The 26,685-nt window shown below is 43.4% G+C and overlaps 1 protein-coding gene across 1 annotated transcript in view; it reads right to left on the bottom strand.

Moving 5' to 3' along the window:
* Window positions 1-4,815: 4,815 nt before the first annotated feature.
* The window catches only part of LOC122803238 (breast cancer type 2 susceptibility protein homolog), a 222,746-nt gene continuing 200,876 nt past the window's right edge, over window positions 4,816-26,685 (bottom strand). The window contains exon 4 of the mRNA XM_044072836.1: window positions 4,816-5,263. Coding sequence (XP_043928771.1) covers window positions 4,816-5,263 — 448 coding nt within the window. The remainder of the gene's footprint in view (window positions 5,264-26,685) is intronic.

The following is a 26,685-nucleotide window of genomic DNA, read 5'->3' as shown; positions in this document are numbered from 1 at the left end:
AATAAAACAAATAACTTTTTTTTTACATTGACATTGTATTCAATTGGATTTTCTGAGTGTGAAAATCATTTCACAGAGAAGAGAGGTATTAATAGATAAGCAAACTTTATTTACATATGTACATCTAGTGGAGAAATAAAGCCTAAGGGTCTATTCTCAGAGTAAGACTAAGGCTGAAGGGAGAAAAATTAGGAAGTTTTGTAGAAGGAAGTCAGTGTAGAAGGAGTGAAAAAGCATAGCAGAGTAGTGGATTAGGTAGGGGCCTGACAGGTTAAAATCTTAGTGTTAAGTAGTTGAAGTTTTACTTCCTTTTTGAAGTGTTTAGGGTGGGGAATAGATCTTATGTGTATGGGGAGTTTATTCCAAGCTTGGGGTATTGATAGATTTGTAGAGTAATTTACAGACAGCTTTGTTGGGTTGGTAGATATCCAGGAGTAGTTGGTTGGAGGTACGTACAGTACGTGTAGGGGTGTAAGAGGATATCAGGGAGGAGACGGCTGGTCAGGTAGATGGTTTGTATATTAGAGAGTGTGTGATTTTTAAATGTGATAGTAGGAGTTGTTGAGGGAATTCAAGCCATTGGAGAGAGAGGAGTGCAAGTCAATGGTGCGAGTTGTGAGGAGAGTTGGTGGTAAATCTAGCTACTTTGTGGTAAGTTTGTTGAAGTTTAGACAGAGTTGTAGCCTGCATGCTAGTTAGGACTGGGGCAGCACAGAGGAGGGAGGGGAGGAGAACAGAACAGGCTGAGCCAGGGAGATTCTAGAACTGGGAGTTAGAAATTTTCTATTACGGTTAAGCAGACCAAGTTTTTGGTGTTTTTTTAATGCTTTGCAATATATGCAAGTTAAATTTAAGTTCATCTATGATGGTACCTAGGAGCTTAGTTTGGGGTTCAGATTATGACAGCCTTACTGGAGGATTTGATGACAAAGGATGATTTATGTTGAGATAGAGAGAACACAGGAGAAAAAGCAGGAGTTTAGTTTTTTTGGGGAGGGTTTAAGATGAGTTGATTATCAGACAGACATTTTTCAATGGATAGAAAGGCATCTTGAGTCTGTGTGTTTTAATCTGAGATGTTACTGGAAATGGAGATGAGAGTGGAATAGTCAGCATATTGTATTAGGGAGAACGGTTTGCAAGATGTGTGAAGATCATATGAAGATCATTTGTGAAAATGTTAAACAGGAGGGGGCCCAGGGTGGAACCCTGGGGTACACCAGATTTGATGGGAACAGAGGGGGAGCAGGAAGAGAGCTATCTGACAGATTGTTGCCTATTGGACAGGTAGCTAATGAATCATTGAAGTGAAGGAGAGGAGAGACTGAAGTTAGCAAGTTTAGACAGAAAAATAGGGAAAGAGAGAGTGTCAAAGGCTTTGGAGAAGTTGAGAAAAAGACAGGATACAAGCTGGCTGTCATCTCTAGTTTCTGCTACTTTATGGGTAAATGATAGGAGGGTGGTAGTTGTGCTGTGGTATGGATGAAAACCGTGTTGAATGGGTGTGAGAAGGTTTTCCTGAAAGAGAAAATTTAGTAGCAGAGTATGAATGCATTTTCAAGTATTTTAGACAGAGAGGAAAGAATGGCTATGGGTCTGTAGTTAGATGGGTCAGTATAATCCCCCCCCCTTTATACAGAGGGATGGTGAAGAAGGATTTCCAAATGTCAGGGAATGCAGTTTCTTGAATGGAATTGATTAGCAGGGATACAGGGAATGCTATGGATTCGGCAGCTAGTTTGAGTAACAGAGGTGAGAGGCTGTCTGAGGAGGGGGAGCAGGGTTTAAGCTTAAGCAGAAGTGATTTGATGTTAGCAGTAGTAACAGGCTGAAAGGTAAAGAGGTTTTTGTTGACTGGGCTGGAAGGCGCAGACGGGATGTTTGCGTTGTGGTTAGTGTGTGTAAGTTTTTGGAGAGTATCGATGAAGTGTAATACACAGGTTGAAGACATGTTTCAGTGAGGTTATAATGTTGTTTCCACACTGATAAACCACAGGTGAAGGCTGTCAGTACCAGGAGCTATCAAGTTTAATCTGTTCAAGAGAGTGGATGCCCCTGGATGTGATAGTTCTGAAGAAAAATGAAGGGATTCATGGAGGGGAGGTGGGAATGGTAGAGGTAGTTTGGACTAGGCTACAGAAAGTTAAGAGATGGTTGCTGAAACAAAGGAAAACACAGGCAGAAAGTTGAAAGGTTGTGAAATTAATGGAGGGAAGGTCATTAGATCCTGTAAGACAGCTGACCGCTTTCCAGAAGTTTTTTGGGTGATCTTACTAGCAAGGTTTGGTATGATTTCATCAGACAACTTTTATGATTATGTATTGCTTGCTTGGTAAGGTTGCACAGCTTGGTAATGCATTTTATGTTACTTCCAAGAATGACATGACTTGTGCCCAAGTTGTACAACAGCTTAAAGCTTGTTTTTAAAGTTTTATTAAGAATAAGGCTGTGGTTGTGGATTAAAGGGTGAGGACAGTAAATTATCACATATAATTCCCCTCCACAGAACTAACCAATTACCACCTCATATCTATTCTCTCTCCACTCTCCAAAATACTAGAGAGATGCATACACTCAGGGTCTCAGACTACCTCCTTACTAACAACCTCCTTTCCAATAATCAGCATGGTTTCCAACCAAACCATAGCACCACCACTGCCTTATTCTCCTTTACTAACACTATCCTTCAGCATAAAACAATGGCTCTCTCTCCTCTGCTACTTTCCTAGACCTATCTAAAGCATTTGACATGGTCCCACACAAACAACTTATCTCTGTCCTCAATAACCTATATTACTCTCAATCAGTCACCAACTGGTTTCAGAATTACCTGTCTGACCGCCAGCAATCCGTTGTATGGCAGAATGACACATCTCCCCAACTACCTGTCACCATAGGGGTTTCTCCAAGGATCCATCCTTGGACCCCTACTCTTCTCCGTTTTCACCAATAATCTAGCCTCTGCCACCAAACATGGCACACTCATACAATACGCAGATGACTCAACCATCATCTGCTCAGCCCAATCCCTACCCAAACTGCAAAAAGTCACACAGGAAGCCTTTTCCTCTGTTGAAACTTGGTTATCTGATGCCCAATTAATACTCAACCCAAACAAAACTAAACTACTCATCTTCCAACCCACCAAACATACTCAAAACAACTCTCACTTTAACATCAAAGCAAAAGACACCACCACTATATACCCAACTGAACACACCAAATTGCTAGGAGTGGAAATAGACAAACTAAAATTTGACATTCACATATCCATGACCATAAAAAAAGTCCACAAAAAACTAGGAGCGTTATACAGAAATAAGCAACTTCTCACCAAAGCAGCAAAGATTTCAATAGCAAATTCTCACCTTATCTCCACCCTACTTTATGCCTCTCCAATATATACCAACCTAAGGCAATGCGATCTAAACAAGCTAGAGACCTGCTACAACAAAATCGCCAAATTCGCCACAGGGGCATCCTACCGTAGTCACCACTGTCTCTCACTTGCTGAACTGGGCTGGCTTGAACTCCCTCACCTCCTTCAATGGTATCAACTCTCATTCGCCCACAAACTAGTAAACCATCCACTAAATGTCCCATCTCTCCAGAATCTACTCCAACCCTATCTCACCACCAGACCACTAAGATCCAGCAACAGAAATCACTTGCAGATCACTAAAGCCAATAACTCTGCTGGTGAAGCACTATTCTCTTGCACCATAGCCAAATTATGGAACACCCTCCCACCCACAATTACCTCCATACCATCATGCACCCACTTCAAAACTTTACTAAAATCACACCTAAAAACATGCTGGCTATGCCCTTGCAACTCCCACTCTTAATATCACCCACTCCATCCAACCACTACCTTTCTTTCCACTCCACTAACTACCTTGATTATAGCAAGCTCAGATGTTCATAAGCCTAGCAGTTATTATACAGCAGGAACTTCTTATTGTAACATTTGTTAATGTCTGTTATGTACTTCACAGATAAAGATTCTAGTTGTCTACTGATGTACTATGTTCTTCATCTGTAAATATGTTGTAAGTAATTGTTATGTTAAATTGTTAATCACTATGTAATCCAATGTAACTACTGTGTGTTTATTTTAACTGTGGAGCTTTTCTCCCCGGGCCTCCGCTGAAAATGGACCTACGTCCAGTCGGACACTCCCGGTCAACAAATGTAAATAAATAAATAATGTTAAAGAGTAGCAATGTATTATGAAGCACAAAAATGAAAAATAAAATGTAAACTGTAATTAAGTGTATATATTGAAAGATAAGTGAAATAAAGCTCCTCCAGTCTCTTCTATTTCCAGTAATGGTTGTGGGATCTTTTACATCCGCCTGAGCTACCACCAATTCAGGCAGATGGGGCCTTGATTTAATGTCTCATCTGAAATATGGCACACTCAGAAGTGCATCTTCCCCCAGTATGCCTCACTGCAGTGTCAGTAATGGAAAATGAAATCAAATACCTGGTGAGGGAAAACAGACCACAGGCTTCAGATCTTCCAGCACCACTAGGTAAAAAAAAAATAACACCACAGGGTTTACAGTTAATGACAACTGGAAGCAGAAAATATCAGAAACAAGCACTATAGACAAGGGCAAGTTGGCCTAGCTGTTTATAGCAAGGAATTATGGCTGCATTAACTATGAACGAGCTTAAGTCCCTGGTTTGATTCTCCTCAGCTTCCATCTGCCTACTATGCGACTCTGAACAAGTCACTTAACCAAGAAGTGCTCAGAGTCACTCTTGAAAAGAGCAAGAAAGTAGCAGGGTCTTGTTTGTAAGTAGGTCTTATGGGTCTACTAAATGCAGACTAAAATAAATGTCTGCTCCTTGTTTACCTGCAGTCACGACCACAGTAATGGCAGAATCCAAAACTGTAATACAATTCAACTGGTTTGTTGTAAAAGTCATTGTCTGCTGGATTATATAGTCTGTTAAGATAAAACAAAAATAAATACCTGAAGTATCCTTGAATTCCTCAGTGATTTCTGCATCCGGTTTGGCAAAGTCATTTTCAGCTTTCTTCAAATTTCCTTCTTTTTGTGGTATGTCACTCAGTCCATCACATTTTTCTTCAACAGTATCTTGTACAACACTATTCACATGGGAGTTCTCAGTCATTATCTGCACAGGAACTAAAGTGTTTGACTTTGTTTTAAAAGGAGGAAGAAACGCACTAACTGGTTTAGACTGCATATCCACCAGACTGGTCTTCTGAGCTTCAAAAGATGAGGCCCTATGGAAACAAAAACATCAAACTCAGCAAGTTAGTTTGGTTTAATATTAATCCTGGGAACAGTAAGTGAAAACGAACCACAAAGATATATGGGCAAATAATAACACTGGCCACTAACAAGCAGAGTCAATCCAGTAAATATATAGCCATCTAATGTAACCCTTTAATTCTACAGGTCACCTTGGTTATGTGGCTACATTCTGGATAGATTAACCAATGGCCACAAAAAAAGCACAATTTATCCATTAAAAATGTTGCCACATAACAGTTTTTAAAGGTGAATTAGACTATAAGGTTGTATCAAGATCAGTTACTATGGCAAACATCAGTGGTCGTAAACAAGCATAATTAATTCAGTAGCGATGCTGCAATCTAGCCAGAAGTTCCTAGCAACACTTTCAGCTTTGACCCATAGGGTTAATTAAATCACTGTCAAGTAAAGGTACATCTCTCACAGACAAATGGCACTCCACAGAAAATACAGTGTTCTACCAGGAGCAACTTAAAAGTAGAGACAGGTAGTAGGAAACATATGCGATAAGGCATAAAGTACAGTTTTGTACCTACCATAAATGTAGATGTCCGATAGGTATGCATCTGCAGTCATCACATATGGGTTGTCCTGCCTCAGGCAGCCCTTCGGTCGGCCGGATTCCAAAGTCTGGGTCCGGCATCGGCTGATGTCGCCTTTCCCGACGCCAGAGCGCCTGGGGTATAAAAGCGTCAGCCGACGCCATCTTCCTCAGTGTTTCTTGCCCCAGATGCCAGGTGCCCTCAAAGGAAGGCTAAATTTGGAGAAATGCAATAAAATTCCAAACATGCACAGAAATATATATATATATGTATATATATATATATATATATATATATATATATATATATATATATATATATGTATATATATATATATATACATACAAACAAATACATCATAATAGATCCCCCAGCTAGCTAATAGAGGGGTAAGCACCCTAGGAATACCACAGAGGGGAAGGAGGGAGGGTAAACCTGACTGCAGATGCATACCTATCGGACATCTACATTTATGGTAGGTACAAAACTGTACTATGTCCTTCAAGGATGCATCTGCAGTCATCACATATGGGTAGAATACCATAGCCAATCTGGGGGAGGAGGAACTAAGTAAAGGATGGTGTAGCTAAAATACCCTGCAGGACTGCCGTAGCAAAGCCTGCTCTGGATCTGGAATATAAAGGTAAATTGTAATGCTTGGCAAATGTATGCACGGAGCTCCATGTAGCAGCTTCTAAAATGTCCTTGGTAGCCACCCCTCTTAGGAAGGCTGTGGCGGTGGCTGTGGCTCTCGTGGAATGAGGTCTAATGTTTGCTGGCACAGTTTTTCCATGAAAAGAGTAACAAAAACAAATGCAATTTCCTATCCATTTTGAAACTGTCTGTTTGGAAATTGCTTTTCCTTGTGCCCCAGCAGCATATGCTACAAACAACTGGTCAGTCTTTCTGTAACTTTTAGTTCTGTCCAAGTAGTAGCGCAATTGTCTGTGTATGTCCAGAGTGTGCAGAAGTTTCTCCCCTTTATTTTGTGGTTTTGGGAAGAATGTAGGCAAGTGAATTGCTTGGTTCAAGGATACCCTGGATACCACCTTTGGCACAAATGTAGGATTGGTTCTCAAAGAAACTCTGTCTTGATGAAAGATAAGAAATGGCTGCACTGCCATTAAAGCTTGTAACTCAGATACTCTTCTTGCTGAGGTTATGGCCAGAAGGAATGCAGTTTTCCAAGACAGAAACTGTAGATCCGTCGATGCTGCTGGTTCAAAGAGAGGAAGTGTTAGTTTTTCCAACACAAAGTTAAGGTCCCAAGTAGGTAGAGGTGGTTTCCTTGGAGGATTGATGTTTTTGATTCCTCTTAGAAACTGTCTTAGGAGAGGATGCGAGAAGGCAGGTGGATTAACATTGTATTCTGCTGAAATTGCTGAGGCATGTATCTTAATGGAAGAGTAAGACAGGCCATTGTGGAACAATTCTGCCAAATATTCCAGTATATGTACCATGTTCATCACTGTCGCATCTAGGCCTTTTGTTGTGTTCCAAGTGTGAAATCTTTTCCATTTTGCTGAATATGCCTTCCTTGTGGAAGGCCGGCGAGCTTCCATAATAATATCCTTCACTCTCTGGGATAGGTTATCCAGAGGAGGAATCATGGTATTCTCCAGGCAGTTAGCTGCAAGGTTTTCAGGTTGGAATGCAGAGTCTTGAAATTGTGCTGCGTCAGTAGAAGTGGCCATAGGGGGAGAGGCCACGGTTTTGTCTGTGACATGCTCTTTAACAGTGGGTACCAGTGCTGCCTTGGCCAGTTTGGAGCTATCAGAATCACTCTGGGCTGCTCTGCCCTGATCTTCAGTAGAACCTTGGTCATTAATGGGAGAGGTGGGAAAGCATAGACTGTTAGAGCTTTCCAGCTGAAAGAAAGAGCGTCCACCTTCCATGCTTGTGGGTGGTATGTCCTTGAGCCGAATGTCTTCAGTTGATGATTGTGGGGGGAAGCGAACAGATCTATTTCCGGCCTTCCCCATGATTGTGTTATGAGTAAGAAGATGTCTGGGTGCAGCATCCATTCGTGTGCATCCATGGTAGTTCTGCTTAATCTGTCTGCCAGTGTATTGTCTTTCCCTGGCACGAACTGGGACTGCAGCTGTATATTGAGCTTCAAGGAAAGTTCCCATAAATTCATTGCCAGTCTGCATAGAGGGTAGGAATGGGTGCCTCCTTGCTTGTTTATGTACCACATAACTGTGGTGTTGTCTGTCCTTATGAGCAGGTGGTCTTGATGAAGGAAAGGTTTGAAAGCCTCGATTGCGTGTATGACTGCCAGCATTTCCTTTTGGTTTATGTGCATGCGCAGCTCTCTTTGTGACCATAGCCCTTGGATACATCTGCCCTCCATGTGTGCTCCCCAACCTTGGTCTGAAGCATCCGTGGTGATGGTTTGGTTGGCTCTTGGTTTGCTGAAGGGCAACCCGCTGTTCGACTGGCAGGCTTGAGCCCACCACAGAAATTCCTTTTGAAGGCATGGAATGAGTGGGATCAAAGTTTCTAGGCTGTGACTGTGCTGAGTCCATACACTCCTTAGGTACCATTGTAATTTTCTCATATGCACCCTTGCTTGCGGAATCAGAAGAATGCAAGATGCCATGTAACCCAGGGCCTGCAGGATTTTCCTTGCAGTCAGCTGAGTTTGTCTTGTCAGATTCTTGAAGTAATCCGGCAGCTGTTTTTGCTTTTCTTCTGTGAGAAAGGCCATTTGGGTGGTTGTGTCTAGATCCACACCCAGAAAGGTTATTCTTTGGGATGGAACAAGTCTTGATTTTTGGATGTTGACTGTATATCCCAAGGCCTGTAGTAGGTGGATGGCATAGTCCAAGTCCTTTAACAAAATTTGCTTGTTGTCTGCTTGTATAAGGCAGTCGTCCAGATATGGGTAGATTTGAATCCCCTGAAGTCTGCAGTGTGCAATTACTGATGCCAGGCATTTCGTGAATACTCTGGGCGCAGTAGATAAGCCAAAGGGCAATGCTGACAATTGATAATGCTCTGACCCTGCAAGAAATCTGAGGTGTCTTCTGCAACTTTGTCGAATAGGGACATGCAGGTATGCCTCCTTGAGGTCTAGAGTCACCAGCCAAGACCCCTTGCCCAGCATGGGAAGGAGTTGCTGTAGAGTCAGCATTTTGAATTTTGGCATAATGAGGTAAGTATTCAGTGCGGACAAGTCGAAAATAGGCCTCCATTGATTTTCTTTTCTTGGAACAAGGAATAATCTGGAGTAAAATTCTTGGCCTTGTTCTGAAAGAGGTACCTTTTCTATGGCTTTCATTTGTATTAATTTGGTAATTTGCTTCAAAGCCTCTGCCCTCTGATTTGGTGGCAGGTCTGGCATTCCTTTTCTTTTTGGCAATGTGTGGAAATGGAACCTGTATCCTTTGTCTATTATTTGCAGTGTCCATGTGTCCCTTGTAATGCTGTGCCAATTTTTTGAGAATAAAGAAAGCTTTCCGCCCAAAGGTGCTTCTAATTGAGCGCTGGTCATGGAGTCAAAATAAAGTCATTGAGTCTGTCCTGGTGTAGCAGTTGTGGTTCCTGCACTACCTCTCTGGTTGGGAGGCTGCCACTGACGGCCTCTGTAGGAGCCTCTAGCTTGCCCTCTACCTCTGGCACGCCTATTCCTGCCTCTCTGAGATCTGTCTGAGTCCGGAAAGGACCAATTCTTAGTAGGCCAATTTCTGCTGAATCTCGGTGGTTGGACTTGCAGAAAGTCTTTGACTGTTTGCACAGATTTTGCCTTTTCTTCAAATTTCTTTAAGACCTCTTGAGCCGTGGAACCAAATAATTTTTGCTTTTCCATAGGAGCATCCAAAAGCTTAGCTTTAACATGGTCTGGTAAAGATTGTTCCTTCAGCCAGGCATGCCTACGTATAACAGCACCTGTCATAGCTGACCTACATGAAGCTTCCAGTCATCATAACCACACTGCAAGAAATGGTTACTAACCTGCTGGGAGTTATGCACCAGATCCTGAAGGGATTTGCGATCAAGGGGTTCAGAGGAGGACAGTTTCTTATGCAATTCATCTAACAAATACTCTTGGTACTGTATCATATGAAATTGACAATTTAATGCCCTCATGGAAAGAGTTGCAGAAGTATACACTTTCTTACCCCATCTCTCTAAAGCTCTGGACTCCCTTTCAGAGGGTAGAGGATTTTTAGCAGTGGCAGCTGCAACCCCTTTTGGGCCCTGGGAAATAGTTTCTGGATCAGCAGAGTGGGCCTTGTACAGGTGTAGATGTGAACCCGGGACCCTGTAGTACCTATCAGGTTTGGCAGGTGTCGGAGGGAGAGAGTCAGGGGCTGTACTAGCATCAGAGTACACATCATCAATAACATTCAAAACAGGAGGTATAGCTAAAGGCCTATGCTGAGGTAAATGTAAAAAGGTCCTTAATCTCTTTCTAGAATCAGAGAATTCCTGACCCTGCCATTGAAAATGTTCTCTCAGAGTGTAGTGTCTCTCCAAAGGAAAACTCTTCAGGAGGGGAGGCCGAGGGAATAGATTCTTCAGCATCAGAATCCTCGTAGGCCGAATAAGCCTCCTCCTGGGGGTCTGACAGAGCACAGCCATCAGTGGACTCATCTGAGGAGTGGAGGTCAGAGGGCTCAACCCTGGGCCTTTTGTCTGGAGGTGGTTGAGAGCCCCTGTCCGGATGAGGTTGTGAACCTCTAATTAATGAGATAAGATCCTCTGCTAGGCTAAGAATCTGTGAGCCAGTAGAAGGTCTCTGAGAGGAAACCTTGGGAGGCAAAGCTTTTAGTAAGTTTAGCAGCTTTAGCCCTAGAAAAAGCCTTAATGGACATGGATGCAGGGGGTCTGGCTGCACCACGTAGAGGAGTAGACTTGTCTAAAGGAATGGTGTCGGAAGGCTCCTGGACACCGGTTTCAATAGGTAATTCAATAACCGACTCGGCCGGGGCCTCCGGGGCCGAGGTAGTCGGTTGTGCGGTTTCGGTAATAGGAAGTACCAAGGACTCGGTTTCAGCCGAGACAGAGACACTCGCGGTAGGCCTGACCGTGGTTTCAGCCGAAACCGCGGCCCGCGTGTGTCGGTCCTTGTCCTTCCATTTTTTAACTAAATGCGAAGTCGGAGTCTCCGACGGCATCTTGTAAGCAAAACTAGCCCCAAAGAATTCCTCTGCAAACTCCGACCGACGTCTAAGAGTTCGTCGGTTGAAGGAAGCACAGGCTGAACAGGCCGAGACGTCGTGGTCTGGGCCTAGGCAAGGGAGGCAGTAAGAGTGGAAATCCTTATGAGGTATTTGTTTCCCACAAGTTAAACAATTATTAACTTTATCTGACATCGGCTGAGGCAAGAAAGAGTCCCCAACGGGGTACTTAGCTTTTTCGAAGTCTTCGGTAGCTGAATCACAGGAGCTGGCAGACCGGCACTTGCGAACTGCTTCTGCTTCGGGCACCACGCGGCAAGAAAGACTGAGGAAGATGGCGTCGGCTGACGCTTTTATACCCCAGGCGCTCTGACGTCGGGGAAAGGGCGACATCAGCCAACACCGGACCCAGAGTTTGGAATCCGGCCGACCGAAGGGCTGCCTGAGGCAGGACAACCCATATGTGATGACTGCAGATGCATCCTTGAAGGACATCATACCCAACACTCTAGTCACAGGTGACTCTATAGTCAGGCACACTGATGTTCCATTTACCAGGCTAAACACGGAGAATGTTACTGTCAGCTGCCTGCCGGGTGTCAGGATCCACCACATAACGCACACGCTCAGGTCACTCCACAACAAGTCCAAATATGACTCTGTCATTGTCCATGTTGGTGTAAATGACCTGAGACGTACCTTCCTGGACTACATGAAAAGAGACATGGAGGAGCTTTCTGATCTTGTAGCCCAGGCAGGTATAACCCTAGCCCCGAGTAGCATCCTGCCATCACCCAGAATGATATCACAGTACAAGGACAAAATGATTGACTTCAACAATTGTCTAAGCTTCTGGTGTCATTCTAAGGGGATCCAGTATCTGTCTGCCTGGGATGACATGATCGACAGACCACAATGCTTTGCCAGAAATGGCCTGCACCTGTCACTCTTGGAATTCCAGACACTGGCTAAGGTTATTGCCACCCCTATAGTGCCTTTTTTAGTCAAGGTTCAAATGACAAATTCACCACCATAACAGGTGCAAGCAAGCAAAATCTGAGGGTAATGCTACTCAGTGTTAGAAGTCTAAACCTCAAAATGCACTCACTCGAGGCACTCCTTAAAATGGAGAACATCGACATCTGTGCAGTGACAGAGACCTGGTTCAAGGCTCCAGGGGGCACCCCTGCATTACCAGGCTATAATTCATACCACACCTTTTGGCCACCTAACCTGGACCGAAACACCAGAGGTGGAGGCACGTCCATATTCATTAAGGATATCACACCTGCAGGCTAGTTGCTCAGCATAATGCATCCAAGATTATCCACGTGCAACTAACTCTGGGCAAGACTGCAATCCAAATTGTAGCTTGCTATAGATCCCCCACCATGCCCCAGCATTCCCACTCCTCATTTCTTGATACACTGGAAAATATTAGGGTACAACTTAACACCCTAATAATGGGCGATTTAAACTACCCCACCATTAACTGGGAAAGCTACTTATGTACCAACTTTTCTGCTCAACGTTTTCTGGAATTCATAAATTCCAACGCCTTGGATCAACTTATCCACACCTCCAACCGGGGGCAGCAATAACCTAGACCTGGTCATTACCAACATGAGTAACCAGTGCTCCACACCAGAGGTCAGTTCCTCGTTGGTCAGATCCAATCACAAGCTAACCACCCTAGACATCTCGCCCCCACCCTCCATCAGGGAAACCACCATAAAAAATTTCTCCAAAGCCAACTTCACGCTTCTTAAGACAGAATTGGCAAACTTCACGACACCCATGCAAACGGACAATAGCGGTATGACTGCTAAATCCTACACAAATGCACTTTATAAGCAAGAGGGGAAGCAGAAGGAATAAAGTCCTCTGCATCAGAATCCTCATAGATAGATAAGGGTAAATCCTGGTCATCAGAGGAAACAAATTTCAGAATCCTGATCAGAAGTATCATAAATAAATTCAGTCCTAGGTCTCAGAGGGGGGAAGGTTGGCTTCCCCTGATTAAAGTAATAAGGTCTTCAGCCATTCTTAGCATTTGTTTTTTAGGCCTGAGGCCTGACCATGTGGTCTGAGCATCGGTTTTCTAGGCATGGTTCGATTTTTAGGCCTTGAAGAAGAAGAAGATGGCGTTGGTTTAATATGCAAGTCAGTAGGCTTGAATACACCCTCAGAAGCCGGTGCCTGCACAGCGGCTCTGGACCCATCCAAGGTAGAGACATCCGCAGGTTCCACAGTTGAAGCATCTCACAGCATACCGGCCTGCGAATCTGAAGTAGCGGGTATCAGGGGCTGCGAAAGTACCTCACTGAGTACCGGCGAACTAGAGACTGGCTTAGGAGAAGCGTCGTTGGCAGTTTTGGACCTCGGCGGCCTGACTCTCTCTTTATCTTTGCGTTTTTTCGGACTTCCGGTAGTTGGATGGCTAACCGACATTTCTTGATAATTAAGCCGAGAACCAAAATATTTAAAGGCAAAAATATACCGACGATGGATAGTGCGCTGATTAAAGCACAAAACCGACAGCAAGGTACGTCGTGGTCAGGGCCTAGGCAAGGAATACAGTACGAATGAAAATCTTTATGAGGTATTTGCTTTCCACAAGTAATGCAATTATTAACTTTTACTGACATTAGTAAGGAGCAAGAAAAAGTTTCCCCAACGGGGTACTTCGCTTTAAGTTGAAGACTTCGGTTCTGAAACTCAAAAACAAAAATTTCAGGAGTCGGCCAACCGGCACTTGCGAACTGCTTCTGCTTTGGGCACCACACGGCAAGAAAGACTGATGTAATGACATCGGCTGCATGTTTTATTCCCTTGACAACCTGACATCATGGAAGAAGGGACAGCAACCGACGCAGGACCCAAGACTTTGTTAATCAGGCCGATCAGATTACCCAAATGTAATGATTGCAACATTGAAACACGAAAAACATAAGGACATATGGTTGTGGGAAGCACCTAGACAAAATAAACACTGCTTGTGACAACCTTTACGGGAAATCTGTCTCCCCCACTGGCATTTATCCTTTCTGGATGACATGAACCCCTCAAGCAACAAAAACAAAGGAAAAAAATATAACAAAACCCCAATGGGGTACTTATCTGAAAATGGCTTGGTGAACCGGCAAACAAAGTGAGAGTTCGAACTCCATCTTCGATCGTCTGTCTGGACTGGCAGCAAAGAAGCTCTGAGGATGGTACATCCAGAAATCACTTTTATGCCATATGCTATACAGTGGGAGCATGTGTGTGATGTAAGACATAGCCTTAGCAACCTAAAGGCTTTGGTATACTGGCCGGAAGTCGGGCTACCCTTGGCAAGGGATCCCTATTGTAAAGAACATTGCAACAGTGAAATGGAAGGACATCTACTGTTATGGTAAGTTCAGCTTACACAACTGCACTATGTTCTTCATGTTGATCGCTGCTGCTGTAGTTTTAACTATATGTATAGATTACCATAGCTAACTATATTGGGGTGGAAGGAGAAAGGTCCTGCAGCCCCTGCAGAATGCTCCTAGCAAAGCTTAATCTAGACCTAGAGAAAGAATCAAGCTTATAGTGTTTTGTAAAAGTATACACAGAGGACAAAGTAGCAGCTTCTAGAACACTTGTAGGATCCAACTCTTTCCAGAAAGCTGTAGAAAAAGCCAAGGCCCTGGTAGAGTGGGCCTTGACCATGTATGGAACAGTTATATTATGGGGTTAGGGGGGTACAACAAATGGTAATAGCGTTACACAACAGGTTGTCCCTTCTTACCTTCAAACGAAATGAACAACTGATCAAGATCTAAAAGATTTAGTTCTATCAAGATAGTACCACTGCTGTCTGTGGATATCCAAGGTATGGAGTATGCTTTCTTCTTCATTTTAAGGTTCAGGATAGAAAATGGGGAGATGGGTAGTTTGGCTTAAAGTAAACAGGAACACCACTTCAGGCATACAAGAAGAATTAGTGCTTAAAGAATCCTTGTTCCTATGGAAAATGAAGTGGGGTTAACTCACTCTAAGAACTTGCAACTCAGATCCCCTTCTTGGAGTGGTCAGATCAATCAGTAAAACTGTTTTCCATGTTAAGAACCTCAAGTCAGCTACATTAGCTGGTTCAAATGGTGCAAGTGTTAGCTTCCTTAACACAAAATTAAGATATTAAGGAGGGGCCACTGGTCTACTTGGAGGCCTCTAATGCAAACCCCCTTCCAAGAACATTTTGACCTAGGGCAGCCTTGAAAGAGGAGGACTCATGGGCAGAAATGCTGAAATGACTGATAAATTAACCTTTAGAGGAATAAGAAACGCCATAGGACAGTAACTCACACAAATATTGTAAAACCAGAGAATAATTAGCCCTGAAAGGGTACTGGTTATGTTGTTGGCCCAACTAGAAAACCTTTTCCATCTGCTAATATGATTTACTAGTAGTAGGCTTTCTTGCCTCCATTAGTACCTGCTCCAGGTCCTAAGAAAACAGGTACCAAAAAAGGAATGAAGACCCTATCATACATACAGTTAACTGAAGATGAATGCTGGGGTGTATCAAACACCCTTGTTCTTGTGTGAGTCGATCCATTCTGTGAGAAAGCATGTGGTAACTGCTGCTGGTTATTTCCAAAAGAAGGGAGAACCACAGCTTCCTGACTCAAAAGGGTATCATGATCTTGGGAAATTCCTTCCAAATCTTAAGTACCACCCTGCATATTAGTGGAAAGGCATAAAGGAACATTCAGTCCAAAAAAAAAAAAAAAAAGCATCCGTCTTCCAGGCCTTCTTGCATGGAGTCTTGGAACAGAATTTTGCCCGTTGACTGTTCAGACAGGAGGCAAAATTGGTCTACTTGAACTCCTGACAGTTGGTCAAATCTTGGAAGACCCCCTCATCTAGTTTCCATTTGGGAGGGTCTGCTCTGGTCCTGCTCAGCTCGTCTGCCCCCCCCACAATTTTGCTCTTATTGAATGTAGGATACCTATAAGTGAGATTGTGCGACGAAGCTATATCCCAAGCTAACAAAACAACTCCGCAAAGGGGGTATGACCCGATTCCCCCTTTCTTGTTGAAGTACCACGACTGGGGTACAGTCTGTAACCACTTGAAGTCCGAGAGATGAAAGACAGTTCAGAGAGTTGTGAGCCTTGATCAGGGAAAGCATTTCCTTGATGTTCATGTGCTTGCATCTGTTCTTGTTGTCCCCTCCTGAAACTGCTCCCAAAGCAAACTCTAAAACATCTGTGGTGACTGACTGCTTTGGGGTAGGGAGTGAGAAGGGGAGACATGGATTTAAAGCTATTTGCTGTCTCCACCAAAAGATTTCTCTTTTCACAAATCCCAGCACTAAGATATGAAAAGACAAAGGGTGTTGTTGTTGGGACCAAAGAGATTTCAGGTACCATTGTATCCTTCTCATGTGCTGTCTTGCCAAGGGTATCATGAGAATCAGATGCCATGAGACCCTAAATCCTGAAGTATTCCCCTGCAGTGACATAAGTCTGAGTGGAAAACCTTAGAAAGTGATCTAAACGAGTATCATTTGTTTTTTTTTCCTGTGGAAGAAAAGCTCTTTGAACTGGTGTGTCAAGCTGACGTCCCAGGAACGTCACTGTGTGAGGAAGTGAAGACATTTGGGGTTCTGAGCCTGTGAATTTGTTTCCTAGTGACCTGCAATTTTCTTTGTGGAAGAACTGTAACTTTAATTTTTCAGCAAATGAAGTCAACAATACAAGCAATGGTAGCATGGGTGTGTGTCTGAGTGACAGACTAACGGATTTTGAAAAGCTTGTGCTCAGATATAGAAGAACACAATTAGAAAATGCGTATTTACAAAAAACAGATTGTAACATCACTCCTAAAGTATTAAGTATGTGGCGTTATCCAAACAGTGTAGCACGGAACAATAATATGTTACAGGAATTACAGCAGATTTTCAACAGAGTTAGTCTAGATATGCTGTGTCTTATTAAGTACAGCAAAGTACAGTTGTGTACACTTACCATAAATGTAGATGTTTGAGTGTATTCACTGTTGCAGTCATCACTTGTGAGTTTATCCTTGCTGGGTAAGCCCTCTGCTGGCCTGAATACCAGAGTAAAGGATTTCCCATCTGCATTGGCTGTTCTGAGACTGTGGCTAATGTCAGGTTGTCAGGGCTATAAAGGGTGGCAGCCAACACCATTACATCAGTTTTTCTTGCCCCCAATAGGTAGGAGCCCCTAAGAAGAAAAAGGAAAAAGGTGGGAAGGAAACAGGACTGCTACAGTGAATACACTCAAACATCTACATTTATGGTAAGTATACACAACTGTACTGTGTTCTTTGTGTTTCACTGTTGCAGTCATCACTTGTATGAAGATTCCCAAAGCTGAGGAAGTGGGTGGAGGCATGCTGTACAGGTTATGGGGATGCTAGCATGCCTTGCAGGACTGCAGATCCAAATCCTGTCCTGGTTTTGGAGAATATAGTCAGCCGGTAGTGCTTGGTGAAAGTGTGGATAGATGTCCATATAGCAGGCTTCAGAATTACCTTAGCTGGAACCCTTCTCAGGAAGGCCGTGGAGATAGAGACTGCTCTTGTGGAATGAGATCTGATGGATTTGGGAGGAAATGTATGCAATGAGATCAATTTGGAAATGGTCTGCTTGGTAATGGGTTTCCCCTCTGCCCCAGGGGCGAACAAAACCAGTAACTGGTCAGATTTCCTGACTGAGTTGGTCCTGTCAAGGTAAAATCTCAATTGTTTGTGTACATCTAGATTATGCAGAATTCTTTCTCCTTTATTGGTAGGTTTAGGAAAGAAAGTAGGTAGGTGAATGGCCTGGTTGAGGGCGACATCAGAGACCACCTTAGGCATAATAGAGGGGCTGGTTCTTAGAGAGACCCTATCCGCATGGAAAATGATTAAGGGCTCAGTAGCCATAAGAGCCTGGAACTCAGATACCCTCCTGGCAGAAGTGCTGGCTATTGAAAAAAAATAGCTAGCGAACTAGCAAAAAAAGGAACACAAAACCAAAAACAACCCAAAGAAGCCTCTTAGAGCTGCATAAAATCATTTACTGGTGTCTCCTGGTACCTCTGCTTATGCCTTCATGGGACAAATTACACACCAGAAAAAAACTTCCTTATATATAGTACATCAATCAACACCACATTCAAACCGTGTTCATATTAAAGTGAAAATGACACTTTTGAACAAAGGAACATGAAGTTGTCGTGTACCTCAGCTTGGTTAAAGATCTTGATTAAACATAATCGTAGGGCGCACAAGGTGCAAGCGGATATCCTTCAGTTGCAGGAGGAACCTGTATCAGTGGTGTCTGATGAAGTTTTTCGTGACAAAATGGGGGTTATCAGAGCGAAGGTTTCCAAGGTGGAAGGGGATTATTGTTTGAAAAAGCGTAAATTGCAACGTGATATGAGGGATTATGAAAGTAATTTAATATTTTCATGGCAGAGGAAACCAAAGAGGGGTAGAAGCAGAGCTCAGCAAGGTGAAAGAAATTCCATTGCGTCACGAGATTCTTTTTTTTCCTCTGGGGACATGGCGTCTAGCAGTAAAAAAAAGTGTTTTGTTCGAAAATTTAAACGTGCAAATGAATGAAACATTTCAAACACCACAACAGTATCAGCATGGCAGTTCGCAGCAGCAGTCGAGAGGCAGAAGCCAGAAGTGGCAGGGAAACAGCGGAGATGGTAGAGTGAGCAATAGCAGCAACAGAAGGAGATAAGGGTTGCGGATGTTCCAAGGGACTTCAATGTCTTTTCTTCACATGTCGGGGACCAGGAGAACAACAGTAGAATTGAGTCTGGACAGTTGGACATTAATCTTTCACATCTGATTCTAAACAATGATGTGAAGAGTTTAAGTAAAGGTGTAAAATTTGATCCCACATACTTCCCATGTTTAGCAGATTTATTCATTGAAATTGGTCATTTTTGCAGGAAGTTGAATTTAAAGATGTTTTTTCATAACAAAATCATTCATGCGAATGAGGTAAGCTTTAGGGAATCTGGGATGGATGAGGTTTCTACAGACACCGACAGTTCCCTTTTGGATTTATCAATATATGAAAATGAGTTTGTTGATTTATGTGAGGGGTATGTTCATGATGGGTGTGTTAACAACAATGAAAGTTTGGGGGAGGCTTTGGTTACTGGATACGGTAAGCTTAAGATACCCGTAGTACCATATATGAGTAATTTTGTTCCTCCAAAAAGTACTACAGTTATTAATGTGTTTGAGTCAACATTGTGTAAGGAATAGAATGTGAGTATAGTGTTTTTGTAAAAAAAAAAAAAAAAGCAAAAAATGAAAAAAAAAAAAAAAAAAGTTCAATTTGAGTAGGGAGGAGTGGTTAACGTTGCAGAGTTTACGCAATGAAAATAAGATTGCGGTTTTTACACAAGCAGATAAAGGCAGCAACTGGGCTATCCTATCTAGGGAGCAATATAACAATATGTCTTTTGACTTGTTAAATGATGAAAAAGTTTACTAAAAGTTACACAGTGATCCAACAGTTGAGTTTAATTCCTTGTTTCTGGACCTATTGGAGAAAGGGGAGAGACTGGGTTTCTTTAACGCTAATGATGTTAGAAAGCTTTATGTTAGGAATCCCAGAAGAGCTAAGTTTTTTTACAATTCCCAAGATTCATAAATGTTTGTCGGATCCCCCTGGAAGGCCGATAGTATTGGGAGTATGGTCTTACCTACAGAATGTAGGAATTTTTTTAGATTCTTAACTTAAAGATTATATTTTGTGAATTCCTTCGCATATCAAGAAGAGTATGGATTTTTGTGATCTAGTAGGGGGGATGGAGTGGCAGGCCAATTATTTTTGGGTGTATGTTGATGTTAAGGCACTCTACGCAAGCATTAGTCATGTGTTGGGGATGGAGACAGTAGCTAGAATCATGGGGAAGGTCCCAGGATAAATTACATTTTACAGTTGTTGGAATTTTGTTTAACACACAACTGCTTTGTAATTGAAAATCAGACATATTTACAAAAGGGCGGTACTGCTATGGGGGCTTAATTTGCCCCATCATATGCCATAATTTTCATGTATTTGAGCAGGTTTTCATTTATAACAGTGAATTTTTTTTCTAATAACAGTTATTTATAAGAGATGCCATAAATGCTTTGGTTTTCATATGTAAAGGGGAAATGGAAGATTTTAAGAAATTCATGATGGATCTGGAAAAAAATTATTTTGGTTTATCATTCACATTCAATTGTCAGAAGTCAAACATTTTTTGGATTTAAAATGATATGTTAGCAAGGACAGAAAGGTGCAGTTTAGGCCTTATGTGAAGGAAACAACTGCCAATAATTTTCTTATAGAGTCAAGTATGCACCCACCTCATTTGATGGAGTCACTCTCATATGGGGAGTATAGATGTATTTTCAATAATACGTACGATAAAAATTTAATTCCAGAGGAATTTTTGACAGTCAGGGAGAGGTTAACATCTAGGGGGTATTGTGTGGATTTATTAGAAAGGACAGAACGGAGGGTTTTGGGTGTTCATAATAGAGGGAGTTTTATGAGGAACGGCCATAATCAAGAGATCAATAATGAAGAGGAAAAGGTTTTTTTTTTGTGAGCAAATTCTCGCCCTTTTCTGAAAAGTTGAGTACCTTGGTAAGATGATTCTGGCCAATTGTCATGCAAGATGATGCCACCAGAGGTGTGTTCCCTGAGAAAGTCACTTTTTCATATGGTAGACTTTCTAATCTTAAGGAATTGCTTAACAAAGGGAAGTTATCCATAGATACCAATGCACAGGTGGGATGTTTATCTTGCATGGGTTGTACAGTTTGTCCCAAGATTAAGAATTTAAATGGAACAAAGATTAATAATAGGATGTAGAGAGACACACCGAGGTTTACCAGTAGTTCAAGTTGGGTTGTATACATTATTGGTTGTGGTTGTCTTGTTGTAAAATGGTACATAGGACAAACAAAAAGATAGGTTAAAAGGCGCATCCTTGAACATTCGGGGGATATTAGACACAGTGGATTGGATAGGCCGGTTGCCAACCATTTTTACACCTATCAAGATGGTTCAGATTCTACTTTATTTTTTAGTGCGTTAGGAAAACCTTTATGCCAACAGGGTGAAATGTTTACAAATAAATTATTTGCTTTGGAAACTAAATTTATTGTCAGTTTTAATACTTTGCATCCAACAGGTTTGAATTTAGAAGTAAATATCAATGTGTAACTTTTGCATGGGAAGTGTTTTGGGAACAATAATGGAAATGTGTCTGACTATGTTATACTCCTTTGTTCAAAAGGGACATTTTCACTTTAATATGAACACGGTTTGATTGTGGTGTTGACTGATGTACTACTATATAGGGAAGGTTTTTTCTGGTGTGTAATTTATCCCATGAGGGCATAAGCCGAGAAGTAATGGCTAGCAAGAAAGCAGTTTTCTAAGAAAGTAACTTGAGATCTGCTGAGGATGCTGGCTCAAAAGGGGGTAAAGTCAACTTTTCCAGGACAAAGTTGAGATCCCAAGCTGGTGCAGGTGGCCTTCAGGTGATTTGATGTGAGCCACACCTCTGAGGAACGGTTTTAAGAGATGTTGAGAGAACAAGGGCTGCTACATGTGGACATACGCTGAGATTGCTGAAGCATGAGTCTTGATAGAGGAATAAGACAACCCCTTTTCTAGAAGCTCCACCGGGTAGTCCAGAACCAGTGGTAGAGAGGCATGCGTGCTGTATGCACCTCTGCTGTTGCACCAGCAGGTGAACCTTTTCCATTTTGTGGAATATGATTTTCTGGTGCTGGATTTACTGGTCTCCTTAATAATATCTAACACTTGTTTGCAGAGGGCTGAGGTGTCATCCGCCTTTGTGGAATCAGCCATGCAGTTAATCTGAGTGTGGGAAGGCCTGGGTGCAGTAGATTCCCTCTCTGCTGTGTGAGAAGATTTGTTGTGGGGGGGGGGGTAGGAAGAAGGGAGGGTGTATGCTCCGACTGAGAAGCATGGGGTACCAGTGCTGCCGTGTCCAGTCTGGGGAAATGAGGACAGCCCTTGGTCTTTCCTCTCTGATCTTGAGAAGCACCCTGGGAATCAGAGGCAGTGGGGGGGAAGTGTACACAAACAGGCTGCCCAGTGGAAGGAGAGGGTGTCCACCCTCCAAGCTTCTGGATTAAACTCTCGAGCAGAATTTGGTAAGTTGTCGGTTCTAGTAGCTTTCAAAAAGGTCTAAGTCTGGTTTCCCTCGGATATCACTGATTTTTATGAAGGTTTCCCTGTGAAACTGCCACTCGTGGGGGTCCAGGAGGTGTCTGCTTAATTGATCTTCCAGGGTGTTTTATTTCTCTGGACGGTATTGTGCTATCAGATGCAGTCCCAGATTTTAGGCTGACTGCCAGATTTTCATTGCTAAGTGACACAGGGGGTAAGAATGTGTGCCCCCTGCTTGTTGATTTACCACATGACAGTAGTGTAGTCTACCTTAAGAGTACTCCTGGTGACAGGTGTTCTTGGAAGGTTAGGATTGCCCTGTGTACCGCTAGCATTTCTTTCAGGTTGATATGTAGACCCTGAACCTTCTGTTCCCAAAAAACCTGAGTTCGCAGGGTTCCTTTGTGAGCAGCTATGTCTGAGGCATCTGTGGTTATGATTTGGTCGTATGGGTGAAGGACAAAGGGCGGGCCCTTGTTCAGAGTGCATGCTTCGGCCCACCAAAGGAGCTCCTTCCTTAAACAAGGGATCAGGGGGAGCTGGTGTTCCAGTGACAGAGTTCTGGCACCAGAGACTCCTAAGATACCATTGCAATTTTCTCATATGCAGTCTGGCAAGGGGTACCAGCAGGATGCAGGAGGCCATGTATCCCAGGGCTTGGAGGATTTTTCTGGCAGTGAGGTGGGTCTTGTGTGTCAGCTGGGTGAAGTAAGACTGTAGGAAGGCCTGTTTCTCTGGAGGGAGGAAGGCCATTTGTGCTGAGGTGTCCAGGAAGGTAATCCATATGGGCTGTAGTTGGGACTTTTTCAGACTGATGGTGAATCCCAGTGAGGTTAGTAGGGTCTGCACAAAGGAAGGTCCTGCAGGAGTCTTTCCTTGGTTTCCAACTGGATGAGGCAGCCATCAAGATAGGGATAAATGTGCATGCTCTTCTGTCTGCAAAATGCAATGACTGGAGCCAGGCACATGGTAAAAAGTCTGGGAGCAGTGGATAAGCCAAGGGGAAGAGCAGAGAACTGAAAGTGTTGGGACCCCGCTCTGAATCTTGGGTAACTCCTGCAGGAGTGTCGGATAAGGATATGCAGGTAGGCATCCTTCAGATCTAGGGTCACTAACCAAGCTTGTGGTAGCAGCAAAGGTAAGTTTTTTGCGGAGTCAGCATCTTGAATTTTGGAACCAGGAGGGACAGACTCGGGGTTGAGAGGTCTACGATAGGGCATCAGTTGCCCTCTTTTCTGGGGACCAGGAACAGCCTTGAATAAAATTATTTTCTGGCGTGTTCCTTTGGCACAGGGTCTACAGCATCCTAGGCATAAAGCTTTCTGATCTGATGAATAGCTTCTGTCCTCTGATTTAAAGGAACGTTTGGGCAACCTGACCTTTTTGGCTTTTCTTTGAACGAGAACCTGTACCCTCTGGTAATAATTTTCAGGACTCGTAGATCTGAGGTGATGGCCTACCAGTTTTCTAGGAAGAGGGAAAGTCATCCTCCTAGCCTGTCTGGTGACCTGAGGAGCAGAGGGGAGGGGAGAGAGTCATTGAAAGTCCCTGGAGAAGGGAGTGGGATTAGAACTCCCTTGTCTAGGAGCAGCAGTGCACCACTGCCTGGGTCTTTGTTGGCTATGGGACTGGAGTCCAAGGGTTCTATCTCTCCATCCCTTTCTCTGGACTGGTTTTGTCTGTGAAGGAAAGGACCAGGGTTTGGTGGGGAAGTTTCTGCTGAACCTGGGAGGCTGCACCTGTAAGAAGTCCTTGACAGTTTGCATGGACTTGGCTTTGTCCTCCATTTTCTTAATGACCTCTTCCGCTTTAGGTCCAAACAACTGACCCTTATTCCAAAGGTGTGACTAACAGTTTGGATTTTACCTGGTCAGGCAAGGGTTGCTCCTTTAACCAGGCATATCTTCTGATTACTGAGCCTGTAACTGCAGCCCTGGTAGAAGTGTCTAAGGCATCAAAACCACAATGCAAAGAGGGTTTGGCTACCTGATAGCTGGACTGTCTGAGGTCAGTTAATTCTCTGGTAGTACTATTGTCAGGAATGGAAGATAAAGTACAGTTTTGTACCTACTATAAATGTAGATGTCCGAGAGGAATGCATCTGCAGTCTTTACAAATGGGTTGTCCTGTCGTCAGGTAGCCCTTCGGTCGGCCGGATTCCAAAGTCTGGGTCTGGCTTCGGCTGGTGTCGCACTTCACCCGACGTCATTGCGGCAGTTATTCGGGTATAAAGGCATCAGCCGACGCCATTTTCCTCAGTGTTTCTTGCCCCAGATGCCAGGTGCCCTCTTGGATGGCTAAATTTGGATAAATGCCAAAGTTTCCAAATAGTAGAGAGCAAACACATAAAATAAGCATGTATGTACATATATACAAACAAATACACCATAATAGATCCCCCCCCAAGCTAGCTGAAGATTGGCAAATACCCTAGGAGTACCTCAGAGGGGAAGGAGGGTGGGTAATCCTGACTGCAGATGCATTCCTCTCGGACATCTACATTTATGCTAGGTACAAAACTGTACTATGTCCTTCAAGGATGCATCTGCAGTCTTACAAATGGGTAGAATACCATAGCTAAACTAGGGAGGAGGAAATGAGAAGAGATTATGGTGTAGTTAGGATCCCTTGCAAAACAGCAGTGGCAAAACCAGCACGGGATCTAGAGTATAGAGGTAGGTTATAATGCTTGGCAAATGTATGCACGGAGGTCCAAGTAGCAGCCTCTATAATGTCCTTGGTAGCCACTCCTCGTAAGAAAGCTGTGGTAGTGGCTGTAGCCCTTGTGGAGTGAGGCCTGATGTTCTCTGGAGTTTTCTTTCCATGGTAGGAGTAACAAAATCTAATGCAATTTCCTATCCATTTGGAGATTGTCTGTTTAGAAATTTGGTTTTCCTTCCTTTCCTGTTGCATATGCTACCAGAAGCTGGTCAGTTTTTCTATTGTTTTTTGTCCTGTCCAGGTAGTAGCGTAATTGTCTGTGTACATCCAAGGTATGTAAGAGCCTTTCTCCCCTGTTCTGTGGGTTGGGGAAGAATGTAGGAAGGTGGATAGCCTGATTTAAAGATACTCTGGATACCACCTTAGGCATAAATGTAGGATTTGTTCTCATGGACACTCTATCTTGATGGAAGATCAGGAAGGGTTGCACTGCCATTAATGCCTGTAGTTCAGAGACCCTTCTTGCTGAAGTTATTGCCAGCAGTAAAGCAGTCTTCCAGGATAAGTATTGTAATTCTGCTGTTGCTGCTGGTTCGAAAGGAGGAAGAGTCAGTTTTTCTAGCACAAAGTTCAAGTCCCATGCTGGCAATGGAGGTTTCCTGGGAGGTTTTACATTTTTAATTCCTCTCAGAAACTGTCTGAGCAGAGGATGCGAGAAGACAGGAGGATCCAAACTGTATTCTGCTGAAATAGCTGAAGCATGTATCTTGATGGAAGAGTAGGACAGGCCTGTATGGAAGAGCTCCGCCAAGTACTCCAGGATGTTGACTATGTTCACCAGTGTCACATCTTGCCCCTTTGCAGTACTCCAGATGAGATATCTTTTCCATTTTGCTGCATAATTCTTTCTTGTTGAAGGTCTACGAGCCTCCAGGATTATGTCTTTAACCCTTTGGGATAAATTTGGGTTAATTGCTGTTATGTAATGTTCCAGGCAGTTAGCTGCAGAGTTTTTAGGTTTGGATGCAGGATGTTGTAGTTGTTCTGTGTTAGCAGTAATGGGATCAGGGGCAGTGTCCATATTTGTTCCCGGGACATGCTCCTCAGCAGTGGATACCAATGTTGTCTTGGCCAGTCTGGGGCTATCAGAATGATCCTCGGACGTTCCTCTTTGATCTTCAGAAGCACCTTGTGCATCAAAGGAAGAGGTGGGAATGCGTATGCTGTCAGGCTTTTCCAACTGAAAGATAGGGAGTCCACCTTCCAAGCAAGTGGGTGGTGAGTCCTTGTGCAGAATTTCTTCAACTGGTGATTGAATGGGGATGCAAACAAGTCTATTTGTGGTAATCCCCATTCTCTTGTGATGGTTTTGAAGATGTCCGGATGCAGCATCCATTCGTGGGCATCTGTTGTAGTTCTGCTTAATATGTCTGCTAGAATGTTTTCCTTCCCTGGTACATAAATTGCCTGTAACTGAATGTTGTAGCTCAGAGCCACATCCCATAGGTCCAGTGCCAGCCGGCATAGAGGGTATGAGTGTGTGCCTCCCTGTTTGTTGATTTACCACATAACTGTGGTGTTGTCTGTCCTTATCAACTGGCCTTCTTGGAGAAAAGGTCTGAATGCCTGGATTGCCAATTTTACTGCCATCATTTCTTTTAGATTTATGTGCAGATGCAGCTGGTCTTGAGTCCATAGGCCTTGAATGCACTTGCCCATCATGTGTGCCCCCCAACCGAGGTCTGAGGCATCTGTCGTGATGGTTTGTCTTGGTTGACTTTTGCAGAAGGGCAATCCTGTGTTTGATTGGCAGGCCTGAGCCCACCATAGAAACTCTTGCTTCAGGCATGGGATCA

This window comes from Protopterus annectens, chromosome 5.part1 (assembly GCF_019279795.1).
Source record: "Protopterus annectens isolate FY-2018-M chromosome 5.part1, PAN1.0, whole genome shotgun sequence".
NCBI classification, from domain to species: Eukaryota; Metazoa; Chordata; order Ceratodontiformes; family Protopteridae; genus Protopterus; species Protopterus annectens.
This window is presented reverse-complemented; position numbering and strand designations above follow the sequence as displayed.